We start from the raw sequence: 14,739 nt of genomic DNA on the forward strand, positions 1-14,739 counted from the left end.
CGAACAGTTAACCGTCCGTATCAGCGGTTTGTTAACCAAAATCAATAATTTTTGAAGAAAATCTAATTTTGAGGAAAATTGAAACCGGTCACCTGACCGGTTCCTGGATATTCGGTCCGACCATCCGGTCCAGTCTGATTTTGAAAACCATGATTTGAACTCTAATCAAACCCAACAAAAAAAAATATATATAATTTAACTTATAAGAATAATAAAAATATATTCTCTTTTTTGTTACTTTTCAATAAAGAAAACAAACCTATATATACATATATACCTTCAAATTATCAGCGACTGACTATGGTACGTAGGGGACACACAACAAGCATTTTCCTTTAATTTTATTCGACCGAAAAACAGTGATGATCGATATTGTATTATATCTATATACATATATAACTTCCCATCTTCAACAAAGTCATAAGATTCATAACTAGATCATTGCAACAAACACACATAAGTATGTAAAACAACTACTCCAGATCCTTCATGGACAACTTGAGATAACCACGCGTCAATGGCCTAAAGACATCAGCAGCCTCAGCCTCCAAGAACTCCAGCTGCCCTTTCGGCATGTGCATATAGACAATCCAGTCACCATTCCCTCTTGAACTGGGCATGGGCATAACGTACCCAGCCTCACCTTGCCATGGAAAATGGTAGGACCCAAATATGGGGCTGCCCCACCCGAAATCCACCATCCCTACAGGGAACCGCTGCCCAGAGGACACCACAAACGTCGGTCCATCCATATTACGTCTGCTACAATATATCTTGGCTAATGCTGGCTCTGGCCGATGATCTTCCACCCAATCAATCAAACCCAGGAAATGCTCCTTAGTGACTGCATCTTTCAAGTAGTTATGCACCACGCCTGCCACCCAATTCAATGGCCTTGTCTTAAGCTCACTAACACTCTCATCCCCGAAAGGAATGGAAAGGACATTCCCGAAGTAGGTATCCATTGAGCATGTTGTTTTGCCTTCACCATCCATGCTTAATCTCCTCCGCCCATCAACCACAATACCCATTTTGCATCTCTTGGCATCGTCATTGGAGCTTTTGGCAACCATCTTCCACAAGAATGCACTAAACGACTCTATTTTGCTTCTCTTTTTATAGCCATTAGAGTTAGCCTGCGACTGAAGCCGGTCAATATCCTGAGCTGTGACATAGTAGATGCGACTTATGAGATGATCATCATGAACTCCAAGTTCAGCAACTGTAGGAGGAGGAGGCAACATTGATATGGGTATGTACATTTCATCAAGGGATGGATCATAACATCCTGCAGGTTTTCTAGGATTTAGTAGGGACCGACGGAAAGATGGAGTGATGGATATCGGTTTTGCTTGAGCAATCTCCGCCCATGACACAAAAAACATGTTGGCGGAATAGGCATCTGCTACTCGGTGATCAAATGTGCATGCCACCACAAGACCTCCACATTTGAGCTCCGTTGCCTGTTCATACAAATTAACGAGCTTAATTTTCAGCACATCACAAATTAATACAAATATTAATTTCGTAACCAAATTCAATTCTAAGCAAGTTTCTATCTTTCAAACCTTTTCTACTCCTAGGGTACTCAGTGTTTTATGACTTATACTTTGATAAGTGGAATTGGTGGAAACAAGGTTACTAACTATTCAGCAAAACTCATCAAATACAAGTTTGGAATGAACCAGGCTTATGTGGATTGCAAGAATAGAAGCACAGTGGTTACTATCAAATGGGATGACAGATATATGTACTTTCAAATTGGGAACAAATGGAGTTGAAGCTCTGACCAAAGGAACAAATATTGATAATTTGTATATATTAATTTGCAAATTAATGCTGCAAGATATAAAACAAATAATCGAATTCAAATTCGATGATTAATTATTTTAGATAATTAATATATAATATAAATGTTTTATTTATATAAAATATATAAACTATTTATATAATTTAAATATTATATATCTTAACTAAAATAATTAAATATTTTATATTATATTATATAAATTATATAATCGGTCGAATTGAGATATTTGTCAAATCAAATCAGATCATAGCCAAATTCAATTCAATCATGTCAAATCTGGAATTTGAAACCAAATTGTGGGATACCGTTGTCACTCCCAACTAAAATGGCCCGTAGAAGTTCTCTTTTAATTAAGCTGTTCTGGTAGAAACTTTAAAAGAAAAAAGGCATGTGACTTGAGATTTCCATATTTATAGTTTGATAGAAAGAACACCCTCCTCTTTACAATTAATGATGACGTACCGAAAGAAAATATTAACCTTGTTTGGATTCAAAAAATAATAACCTTGTCTCACGCAGAGACCAAAGAGAGGATTACATAAAACAAAAGATTCACACGATTATAGGACTTCAGCAATTTGATTTAGGAGCAATTTTGTGACATGAACAGCTTTCTTTGTTGTGATTAATTTCAAGAAAATTAGCCCTTACAAATTAAGGATGCATGGCATGCAATTTTCCCTGTTTTCCCGATCTCCATCGAGTTCCGCCCTGATTGGGCCGGGGATGGGGATAATTTTCCCACATCGGGACACAAGGATGGGGAAATTTTCATCCCCGTTAATGGGTGCGCCCCACATGCACACCTCAGCAAGTATGGTCAGTAGATCCTAACTGTTGAACAGGAGGCCAACTCAATATAGTCATGGTCAGCCATATGTGGATTAATTAATTTGATAGATCAAATAAGAGAGAAACTAAGTCCAAGGAAAGTTCTTGATAAATTTCACAACCCCACACCATAGATGGGGTTGTATGCGTAAGGAAAAATTCCCTACTTCCCTACCGGTCTAGCTGGGAAGTCTTTTTAATATTTTTGGTGCCATGGAACGTTATAGGGTTTAATTTGAATCACCCCCAAGAATTTAGGGATGTCAATTTTTACCTTACTTAAAAAACAATTTTGGGACAAGGACGGGCTTTGGGAATGGGGTGGGAACGGGTCTTGAACTTAAAAGAATATTTGAGTTTTATGTAAACAAAAACAGTATATCTTAGTTAGAATATGGTAAAAAAGTTGTGCGCACGAACCCAAACTGCAATACTGCACGATGTTGAGGCTGCTGAGACAGAGATCAGTCTGTACCCAAAAATAAGAAGAAGAAAAAAAAAAGGAAAAAGAAGAAGCACCTGAACGCAAAGCACACCTTGCTTCTTATGGGGAACAAGCTTTGCAATACTAGTGTCTGGATCATAGAACTGGACATCTTGAAGATGGATGTCGGCATAAGCTTCCATGAAATCCACCCCTCGATTGTTGCAGAGGAGCTCCGGCTCGCCGACGGAGTTGGTGACAACCTCACCCGCAAACGCATAGTACGACACGAGGGCTTCAGCCAGTGCTCTCTTGAGAATGCTAACCATCGATCTAAAGGTGAGGTTGTTTCCTTTAGTTGCTGATGATCTCTGATAACAGAAGAAAACTCCCACATCAACGGGTGGCAGCAGTAAGTCCAGGTTCGAGAGGGGCAGCCAGTGTTCCTGCATGGGCAACACCGCTGCCACCACCTCTTTGCTCTTCAAACTTACTGAAAAGTCGCTACCACCCATGACGGTACCAGAGAGAGAGAGAGAGAGAAATATGCTGTGGACTTTTCATGTGACAATTGGAAATTTATAACAACAGGAAGAGCTAATAATATAATTCTATAAGGCAAGTAGAACTTATTGAGCTGGTACATGCACCATAACTCCAACAACCACCAGTTGAATTTTCAGCTCTGGAATATAGAATGAGAGTCGGATCTATTAGTCACCAGCCAACATCATTCAGTCATATCAAATATCAATATCGATAACCACAATATTATTCAGCAGATTTGAATTATTAGAACGAAAGAATTATTAATAAGTCATTATATTATGTTTTAATTTCCTGAACCGCATATATATGACTAATTAATATCGATGAACACAACACGACCGATGTTCCGTATCTTCAGCAAATTTGAATTCCTAGAACGAAACAAATAGGGAAGGAGAAGAAGAAAGAATTATTGGTAAGTCATTATATTATATTCTAATTTCCCCAACAGCATAGGAGGTACCAATGTCCACATATATGACCAAGTCAAAAGGGCAATGGGCCGCCAATGTCCACCACATATTGCCTTCTATTACATGTATGTGCTGTATATGTATCTATCAAACAGAACGTTATGTTTACGTAGCCAAGTATTGCCTTCTATCTTTATATAACAACGTTTCTCTTTCAAATGCATGGTTAGTTTTCCATTTAAAAAAAGGATAAATAAATTTTAACTTTGATTAAAAACTTACCTCCTACATTTTAACAACAAATCAAATCTGACTAAAAAGGGAGTTGAAGGCCATCTTATCAGAAATTGCACCTCTAGCATGTACCTCCTTGATTTTGTTAACCTAATTTATTTATTTATTATTATTATTATTTTTTTTTTTTTTTTGGGGGGGGGGGGGGGGGGATACAAAGAGAATAGCCCGTTGTTTAGCTTCAAACCTTCAATTGATGCCACTAGAATTTGTTTCAGGTGTTTTTGGTAAGTTCATATTTAATTTAGTTAGAAGGTAACAGAATAGAATTGGAATCTGTTACTCAAGAGCGCACCTCACACCATTCTCAGCCACATCTCACCCTGTGTTGGGCCCGTGAATATTAAATACAAGTGTAGGAGATACTGTGTGAGGTTGATGTGTGTTATGGACACACCGCCCAGCAGCACACTGCGGCGCAATCACAGGCAGCGGCACGTACAACAGGCCGCACAGCAGCACGCAATGCCCGGCAGCGCCGCACAACAGCACGCACTGTCTGGCAGCGCGCAGCACGCACCGCGCAACAGCGGCACGCACTGCCCGACAGCGGCACGCACTGCCCGGCAGCAGCACTGTGAGACGCACGCGCTGCCCGGCAGCAGCGGTAGGGCGGGACCCACACGACAACTCATCAGGGTGGGCCCACACTTATCTTGTCACATCAGCTCTGCTCGCCGCCAGCTACACCAATTCTTATCCTTATCCTCATCCTCCTTATCTTATCTTATCTTATCTTAAATAAGAGTTGTGTTACCATTAAGAGTAGGTAATTAGGAGTTTGAGTTCAAGTTGGAGTTTGAGTTTAATTAGGAATTTCCTTTTGTAATCTCCTATTTAAGGAGCCACGAATTGAAGAAAAGGCATTGAATTTTCGATCAAGAAAAGAGCTTAGGAGAGTTAGGGTGATCTCTTGGACAAATCATCCCCTAGTTCGCCACAATAGGGTCAGCACGCAAAGGGAAGGGCAAGGGAAGGCTAGGAGTTTTCCCCGTGGACCGCCCCGTGACGAGATCCTACGCGCGGACCCATAACATTTTGGTATTAGAGCCTAGCGTCATGGGCGACATGGAGCAGCTATCATCCAAGGTCCACGAACTGGAACACCGACTCGTGGAAAACCACGCAGAAGTAAGAGAGGTCAAGGAGGATGTCAGGGAGCTTCGGCGCCTACTAGAGTTATACTTCGCCACCAAAGAAAGGAGTCCTGAAGAGGCGGCCACCAACCACAGCCGCCGCCCAGATCGGGCCGAAGGCTCCGGTGAACAACAGGACGCCACCCCAGCTGCAGCGGTCATACCCAAATACAGCCGTCTGGAGTTTCCCTCATACAGCGGCAGCGGTGACCCACTGGGATGGTTGTACCGCTGTGAGCAATTCTTCCGTAATCAGCGCACGGAGGAGGACAAGGTCAGCCTGGCCGCATTCCACCTGACCGAAGAAGCGCAGCTTTGGTTCTACCGAGTAGAGCAGGAAGAACCAGGTCTTAGTTGGGAGCAGTTCAAGTTATACTGCCTCCTTCGGTTCGGACCCCTATTAACAAGCAACCCCTTGGGGAAACTCATTAACCTCAAGCAGACCGGGACAGTAGCAGAGTATCAGCGGCAGTTTCAGTCCCTTCTCGCCAGAGCCTCTTCAGTACGCCCAGACCAGCAGGTGGATATGTTCACAGTTGGCCTAGCCGAACCTCTACGAGTTGACGTACAGATGCAGAGCCCGCCTAATCTGGTCACGACAATGAATTTAGCCCGAGCCTTCGAGCGCAAACTACAGATTAGCCGAGGGACGTCCAGCATGCGACGCCCAGTAATGGCTTGGACAAACCCGAAGCCTGCTGGAGGAGGGCCCTTGCTGGCAGCCAGCAGGGAACCGCGGCCTTTCACTAGTAACCCTCCCCGATCTGCAACCAGCATAGGGAGCAGCGCGACAGCACCTCCCATCAGATGCCTATCCAGAGCCGAGATGGCGGAACGCCGGGCCAAGGGCCAATGCTTCAACTGCGACGAGTTGTACTCCGCCGGCCACCGCTGCAAGTGGTTGTTCTGCCTCCTGGTAGACGAACTAGAGGAGGAAGAAGAGGAGCAGACAACACTAGAACCCGAGATCTCCCTCCACGCCATCACCGGGATACAAAACTCCCAAACCATGCAGCTGCGGGCCCAAGTGGTAGGAAAACAGGTACGGGTTCTGGTGGACTCAAGGAACACACATAATTTTATCAACAAACAAGCTGCGCTCCAACTGAAACTACCGGTGGAAGACAGACCGCGGCTTCAGGTAGCCGTAGCAAATGGGGAGAGAGTTCACAGCCCAGGGATCTGCTGAAACATCCAAATACAAGTGGATTCTGAACCATTCCTCGCTGATCTGTTTGTATTGCCCCTAGACGAGTTCAATATGGTGTTGGGAATTAAGTGGCTCATCACCCTCGGCCCTATCCTATGGGATTTCAGTGCTTTGACCATGACGTTTAACCTACATGGGAAACAAGTCAAATGGAAAGGGGCCAAGATGAGAGCAAAAAGACCACAGGTACATACCCTCCATGGCGACACCTTGCACGCTGCAGAGATGGAGAGACTTCTTGCCGAATTTCCAGACGTGTTCTCAGAACCCAAGGGCCTTCCTCCTGTCCGATCATGTGACCATCGGATCCCCTTAATGCCAGGGACTGGACCCGTGGTCGTTCGGCCATACCGTTACCCACACCTTCAGAAGGACGAGATAGAGAACCAGTGTGCAGAAATGCTGAAGCAGGGTATTATCCGCCCAAGCCGCTCCCCATTCTCTTCGCCAGTCTTGCTGGTGCCAAAACAGGACAGCACCTGGAGGTTTTGTGTAGACTACCGGGAGCTCAACACCAGGACCGTCGAGGACAAGTTTCCGATTCCTGTGGTGGACGAACTGCTAGATGAGCTGCACGGGTCTCAATATTTCTCTAAACTGGATCTCAGGTCAGGCTACTTCCAGGTTCGAATGGCCCCCGAAGATGTGAAGAAAACAGCCTTCCGAACGCATCACAGCCACTTTGATTTCCTGGTTATGTCTTTTGGTCTCACCAATGCTCCATCCACATTTCAAGCCTTGATGAACGAGGTATTTTGACCCCACCTCCGCAGATTCGTCCTAGTATTTTTTTACGACATCCTGATTTACAGTACGTCGTGGGTGGAGCACGCTCGTCACCTATGGACAGTTCTGGAGCTGCTGCGCCAACATAAGCTCTTCCTAAAACGAACCAAATGTTCTTTCGGAGAGCAATAGGTCCTTTATCTAGGACACATAATCAGCAAGGAAGGAGTCTCGGTAGATGACTCCAAGATTCAGGCCATTCGGGAATGGCCCAAACCTCAGTCCACTAGGGCTCTCCGCGGGTTCTTAGGTCTCACCGGGTACTACCGCAAGTTTGTAAGGGATTACGGACTCCTGGCGGCCCCATTAACCAAGATGTTAAAGAAGAATGCATTCCAGTGGGATGAAGCAGCAGACGTCGCCTTCACAAACTTAAGAGATGCACTCTCCTCAACCCCCGTGCTACAGTTACCAAAGTTTAACCAGGAGTTTACGGTTGAGTGCGATGCTTCGGGCATAGGCATCGGCGCAGTGCTGCAACAGCAAGAGCACCCCATAGCCTTCTTCAGCCGCAAGCTAGCAGACCGGCACCTAAAGCTACCAGCCTACGAGCGTGAATTGATCGGGCTTGCCAAGGCCGTCCAACACTGGAGGCCATATTTGTGGGGCAGACCCTTCGTCGTCAAGGCAGACCATTACAGCCTCAAGTACCTTCTAGAGCAGCGGCTTACTACTCCACCCCAACAGCACTGGGCAAGTAAACTGTTAGGGTTTGACTTCCACGTAGACCACAAGGCAGGGGCTTCAAACCGGGCCGCAGATGCGCTATCTAGAAGTGATGAAGAGAGGATACACCTTTGCGCGATCTCTCGGCCCTGCGTTACCCTATTGGAGAACCTAAGGATCATACTGCCCCAATCACCAACATGGAGGGATCGGGTGCAAGAATTACAATCCAGAACAACCAACCCGAACTGGTCCTTCCACGAGGGACTTGTGCTGTACAAAGGGAGGATATATCTCCCGACAGATTGCCCATTGATTTCAGCCGTCCTCGCCAGCATCCATAACGCCACCCACGAAGGAGTTCAGAAGACGTTACACCACGTCCGCGCCGATTTTCATTGGCAGGGTATGTGCGGCTCAGTTAGGAATTTCATCCAAAACTGCTCCACATGCCAGCAGCAAAAATGAGAGAATTTACACCCGGCAGGCCTCCTGCAGCCCCTCTCACTCCCAACACAGATCTGGGCCGATATCTCCATGGACTTCATTGAAGGCTTGCCTAAAGTCGGAGGGAAGTCAGTCTTATTCGTAGTGGTGGACCGCTTCTCCAAGTATGCCCATTTCATTCCGTTGTCCCACCCATACAGCGCAGTCTCTGTGGCCCACGCCTTCTTCACACACATCTTCCGCCTGCATGGGCTGCCCAAGTCCATCGTCAGCGACAGGGATGCAGTCTTCACCAGCACCTTTTGGAAGGAGCTGTTCCGATTACAGGGCACGACCCTAGCATTCTCCTCCGCCTACCATCCACAAACAGACGGGCAAACGGAGGTGGTCAACCGTACCATAGAGATGTACCTCCGCTATTTCGTAGGGGACCAACCACAACGCTGGGTGGATTGCCTTCCTTGGGCCGAATACTGCTACAACACGTCCTACCACTCCTCCCTTGGCATGACTCCCTTCCGGGTTGTGTAGGGCCGCGACCCTCCCCGTCTTTTATCTTACTAACCAGGCTCCACACGGTTGGAAGAAGTGGAGCGCAGTCTCCAAGACCGCGATGCCCTCCTGGCCGAAGTCTCCCTATGCTTACAGCAGGCACAGGCGCGCATGAAGCAAGCCTACGATCAGCACCACCGCGAAGTCACATTCGAGCCTGGTCAGCTCGTTTGGCTGAAGCTCCAGCCTTACCATCAGCTCTCCCTCCACCGTCGAGGCCCCCCCAAACTAGCCCCAAAATTCTACAGGCCCTTCAAGGTTCTATGGTAGATAGGGAAGGTTGCCTATCAACTCGAGCTACCGGAGCACAGCAGAATCCATGATATCTTCCATGTGTCCCTACTGAAGCCTTTTACAGGGACTCCCCCTGAGCACATGCCTTCTCTACCTCCTCTAAAGGACGGCAGACCCATCCTCCACCCTCGAGCTCTTGTCCGGTCACGCATCAATTAGGGTACCTTTGAGGTTCTCGTCGAGTGGGAAGGATTACCCTCAGCTGAGGCCACCTGGATTCCCTGGACCGACCTTCACAACGCCTACCCAGCCCTCGAGCTTGAGGACAAGCTCGTCGTCTAGGAGGGGTGTGATGTTATGGACACACCGCTCGACAGCACACTGCGGCGTAGTCACAGGCAGTGGCACGCACAGCAGGCCGCACAGCAGCACGCACCGCCCGTCAATGCCGCACAGCAGCACGCACCGCCTGGCAGCGCGCAGCACGCACCGCACGACAGCAGCACTGTGAGACGCGCGCGCCGCCCGGCAGCAGCGGTAGGGTGGGACCCACACGACAGCTCATCAGGGTGGGCCCACACTTATCTTGCCACGTCAGCTTTGCTTGCCAACTCGCCGCCAGCTACACCAATTCTTATCCTTATCCTTATCCTCCTTATCTTATCTTATCTTATCTTAAGTAAGAGTTGTGTTACCATTAAGAGTAGGTAATTAGGAGTTTGATTTAAGTTGGAGTTTGAGTTTAATTAGGAATTTCCTTCTGTAATCTCCTATTTAAGGAGCCACGAATTGAAGAAAAGGCATTGAATTTTCGATCAAGAAAATAACTTAGGAGAGTTAGGGTGATCTCTTGGACAAATCACTCCCTAGTTCGCTACAATAGGGTCAGCACGCAAAGGAAAGGGCAAGGGAAGGTTAGGGGTTTTCCCCATGGACCGCCCCGTAATGAGATCCTACGTGTGGGCCCATAACAATGTGAGATGCACTCTCTCAAGCAACAGAATACAGAATAGATCTCACAGGGTAGTTTCCCAAAAATCTAAACTTTTTAATAGAGTAGTGGTTGGGAGTTTATTTTAATTTCAGTCAACCAATTCTGGTCATATTTAGTTTTGTTAGAAGGTAACAGAATAGGATTGGGGTCTATTCCTCAAAAGCGCACCTCATACACCAATCTCAGCCACATCTCACCCTGTGTTGTTGGGGCCGTACGTTTCCCCGTACCAACCAAACTACTCTTGCTTCAACATGCATGATCCGTTCTAACATTATCTGTGGCCATACATCTCACCGTGAGATTGGGGCCCACCATTTACGTGACACGCGAACACAGATGATGTTAGAACGTATTGTGACGGTCTTTTGTTGTGAGCGCATCAGGGCCTGATTCTTGCAGTTCAAATTGAAATTAAAATAATATAGTGTGAAAATTAAAAAAATTTCTTATTGGGATCATTTTTCCCACACGACCTACCATATTTCTGCCATGTAGAGAGATGACATGGCCCATTCATGCATACAATCCACTGCATAGGAGGAGCCAATGGGTTGATCTGTGTTCATGTTTTGCAATCTACATCCATCAGCCACGCCATGTTTGGGGATTTCCCAATTAATGGTAGCAATTCAAAGTTGTAATTTTTTTCTGCTAAAAAATTGGCACACGCAGAGGGTCTTTTTCTGTACATGTGGCAAGTACTTGCCCCAATAATAGAAACCGATTAGAAACAAGTTTGGATCTCTTACTCACAGAACATTATAACCATACATTGTAAATATCTCTCATATTTATAAGTTATCATTCATAGGAAGATGTTCTTCATGTAAGTGAGTGAGTAGAATTCTAGTGAGTAGGAGATCTGAATTCATTAGGAACATGAAGAGCCCTCTTGGCACCCTAAAATTACCTTTCCGCTTTGGGCCATTTAGTCAATTGAACGATATTTTTTTAACCCAAAAGAATCCCCGGTAGTAGGGTGGCCAACGTTAAGTTTTATTAATATTTTCAAAAAAATAAAAAGAAACTAGGATGGGTACATAAAAACCTTATCCTTCATAATTAGCTAAAGAAGTAAAACGTTAAGTTCAAACATACAGAACCAAATCCAATATATCAAAAAACGGTGATTCATTTATAAGGAAGAAATAGAAGGTTAAGCCAATCACCCCAAAGAGCTGTAACCATATCATATGGAACATGAGAAATATCATCAAAATCAGTGCTTTGGAGAGAATGACGTTCATAATTAGCTAAAGAGTCTGCAGCAGCATTACCCTCTCAATAAACATGCTCAATGCGTCAAGCGAGCCCTTCCAACATCATGAACAGCAATGACACTATATACTGAATATTTCATGGACAATACTTTAGGTTGAGTGTCAATTTAGTACCAATGCTTTAAGTCGTGACAATTTAATACCCGAATTTTCAATTTGGAACAATTTGGTACCTCCTGTTAGATTTCCGTCGGTTAGAGGATAAAATGTTTAAAATACCCCTAGTGTTATTTTGACCTATTAATCCCAAATTATTAAAATAATTCATCGGCCAATGCAAGTACGAACCACTATTCATGCTTGCATTTACAGAGAACAAACACTGGTGGTGTAGCCGACTGTGCCGCTGAGAAAGTTGATTTTGAAGTCGGAAAACTTTTGCACCACCAAGAATCCGAGAAGCAATGCCATTTTTTTCATTTACAGAGAACCAGCTCCCTCACCCCGGTGGTGCAGGCGACTGTGCCACCGGAAAAGTTGATTTCGACATCGGAAAAGTATTACGCCGCCGAGAATCTGAGAAGCAGTGCCGTTTTCGGAGGACAACTCCTATTGCCCATCGCTGGAACATTCTTGCACCCACTATTTACTCAGCCATTACCGAAGAAGACGACTTGTTGCCGGAGCTGAAGAGACAACTAGGGTATGTTTATTTTCTATTGTTTTTTTTTTATCATTTTTTATGTGTTTTTTAACATCGACTTCTCCTTGATTTCTCTACAACTGGGTTATTGAGATTTTAATCCAAGATTTTTTAGGGTTTTGATTTTTTTAGTGTTTTTCATGGTTAGATATGTTTTGATTTTAACATCAACTTCTCCTTGCATTAGTTGTGGACACCTGGTTTTGATATATACGAGAATGATGTGCATGGGGAATGTTTCCCTTTCTTTAATCAGTCATTGTTAGTGGTGGTTCCCCAACTTGTCTGCCAGACATTCATTTGTCTTCAAAGACAAAAAGTAAGGCATTATTTGCCGTGTCTTTTTGTGTGGTCTTTCGGTTGTTTACAAGTCGGGAAGACCAAAAATCGGTCTATTCCCGTTTCACACGCGGAAGATCTAGCCGCCAAAAGACAACGCTGAAAAGACGCGTGAAGCCCATTTTGGGCTGATTTCAGGAAGCTCCAAATGAAGCTTCTCACGTCTTTCACATTTTAATCTCGCACAAAATGACCCGAAATGACAGATGTGTCTGCCAAACGGTCTTCGGGCTGCCCAGATCTTATGTCAAAAGCTTAATGTGTCTATTGGCCGTTAGAGCTACGAGAAGATCTTCCCAAAAAGACTTACCAAACGGGCCCTAAATGTACTTACTGCATATGTAAAGTGGTTCCCCACTTTGTTTACTTGTTCTTACTTGCCCATCCTTGATAAGTGCGACACCCAAGCCCTAACCTGTGGTTCAAATCATGGTCCAAACCATGGTTCAAACTTATGGTGCATACCATGGTTAAACCATATGGTTTAGAAACATTGGGCTGAAGTGCGCTTGAGACAATGGTCCAAACCTATGGTTTTATAGGTTATATTGGATTTTATAGTGTATTGTATCATTTATTGTATTGCAGACGTATACTGTTTTCATCCAACAGGAAGGTAATTAGGCATGCTCCTCAAGTCCTAGGGCAGATGAGTATGATGACATCAACATCCCATTGGATGGAGCTGATATCGGTGGTGATGAAGAATACAATAATGATCACGATGACCATTCCACACCACTAGAGGATGATGTTCTTGGGCTAGAATTGTTGAATGATTATCATCAGCCAGAAGAGTTGCTTAGTCCACATGCATCGGATGACGAGAAAGGTGCACAATATGAGTCATTTATACCTGAGAGGCAGATGGATTCACCCAACTTATTGGTGGGGATGAGATTTGCCAATCCATCAAACTATATTTAAGGAAGCACTGGTTAACTTTGCAATCATACATGGCATATAGTATTATTATGTGAAGAATAATAAAAATAAGGTCACGACATCTTGCAAGCAGAAGTGTGGTTAGAGTATTTTCAAGTTAAAACTTTCAGTGACAAGTATGAGTGTACACGGACATTGAGGAATGACAAAATGTCATCAACATGGCTAACCAATAAATACAATAACAAATTTATGGATGATCCTGGTTGGAAAGCCCTTGCTTTACGCAATGAGACTCTAAGAGATTTTAGAGTTGATATTAGTAAGCGATTGGTTTACATAACTAAGAGAAAGGCAAATTTCTAGATTGAGGGAATACATAGTGAACAGTTCAAGAAGTTGGCCGATTACTGTCATGTCTTGCTGAATTCAAATCCGGGTAGCATTGTGAAGATTGGTTTCAAGAAGGGGGTCCCTGGACAATTTGAGAGGATGTTCATTTGTTTCAATGCAATGAAAGTTGGTTTTTTGGAGGGTTGTCGTCCATTCATAGGGCTTGATGGCTGCCACATGAAGCCACCTAACTTTGGCCATATCCTCTCGACTGTTGATTTAGATGGGAATAACTGCATATTCCCAATTGCATTTACTATAGTTGAGTATGAGTGTAGGGAGTCGTGGACTTGGTTTTTGACTTTGTTGTTTGACGCAATTGGAGGACCAGATGATCATGGTTGGACCTTTATTTCTGAAAGGCAGAAGGTAATATAATAGTGCAATTATGTGTTTTACATTTTATATGTGCATGTATACATTCATATTAACATTCTTAGTTTGGTTATGTTGTAGGGACTTGTTGAAACTTTTGAGATGCTGGGATGTCTAGATACAGTGGCTTGAAGAATGTGCCCGAAACTGTTTTCCTGTATATGCCGGAATGTCTAGACTGATTCCCCAGAAGACACCCTTCTGGGTAGGATGGATGGTTTCCTCTAGGAGAGATGGTTAGAGGACACTTTCTCTGCTCACCTCAAAGCTCATAGACATCATCTCCTCAATAATTTGCCCAAAAAAATCATTCTTAAAACTCTCTCCTCATCTCCAATAATTAATGTTTTTGTTACATTTCCCCTCCCCATTAAATCTATTATTTCCACTTAAAATATAAATTAGATAGACTCGATCAAGTTAAGAACCAACCCAAAACTAACCCTAGACATGACCCTGACCTAGACCCAAAATG

At 44.3% G+C, this 14,739-nt stretch overlaps 1 protein-coding gene across 2 annotated transcripts; it reads right to left on the reverse strand.

The window, feature by feature from the left end:
• Nucleotides 1–310: 310 nt before the first annotated feature.
• Nucleotides 311–3,642, reverse strand: LOC148790181 (coniferyl alcohol acyltransferase-like). Of its 2 annotated transcripts, none has more exons than XM_088891489.1 (2): nt 3,161–3,642; nt 311–1,463 (listed from the first exon to the last, which is right to left on the reverse strand). In XM_088891489.1, exons 1-2 carry the CDS (start codon nt 3,578–3,580, stop codon nt 474–476), a joined length of 1,410 nt encoding a protein of 469 aa, XP_088747615.1. In that variant the 5' UTR covers nt 3,581–3,642; the 3' UTR covers nt 311–473. The 2 variants fall into 2 exon arrangements, with proteins under 2 accessions (XP_088747615.1, XP_088747616.1); XM_088891490.1 differs by having other exon boundaries at nt 3,178–3,618.
• Between the last annotated feature and the right edge of the window lie 11,097 nt (nt 3,643–14,739).

Source organism: Nelumbo nucifera, chromosome 7, assembly GCF_055504915.1.
Source record: "Nelumbo nucifera cultivar China Antique chromosome 7, China Antique-T2T, whole genome shotgun sequence".
NCBI lineage: Eukaryota > Viridiplantae > Streptophyta > Magnoliopsida > Proteales > Nelumbonaceae > Nelumbo > Nelumbo nucifera.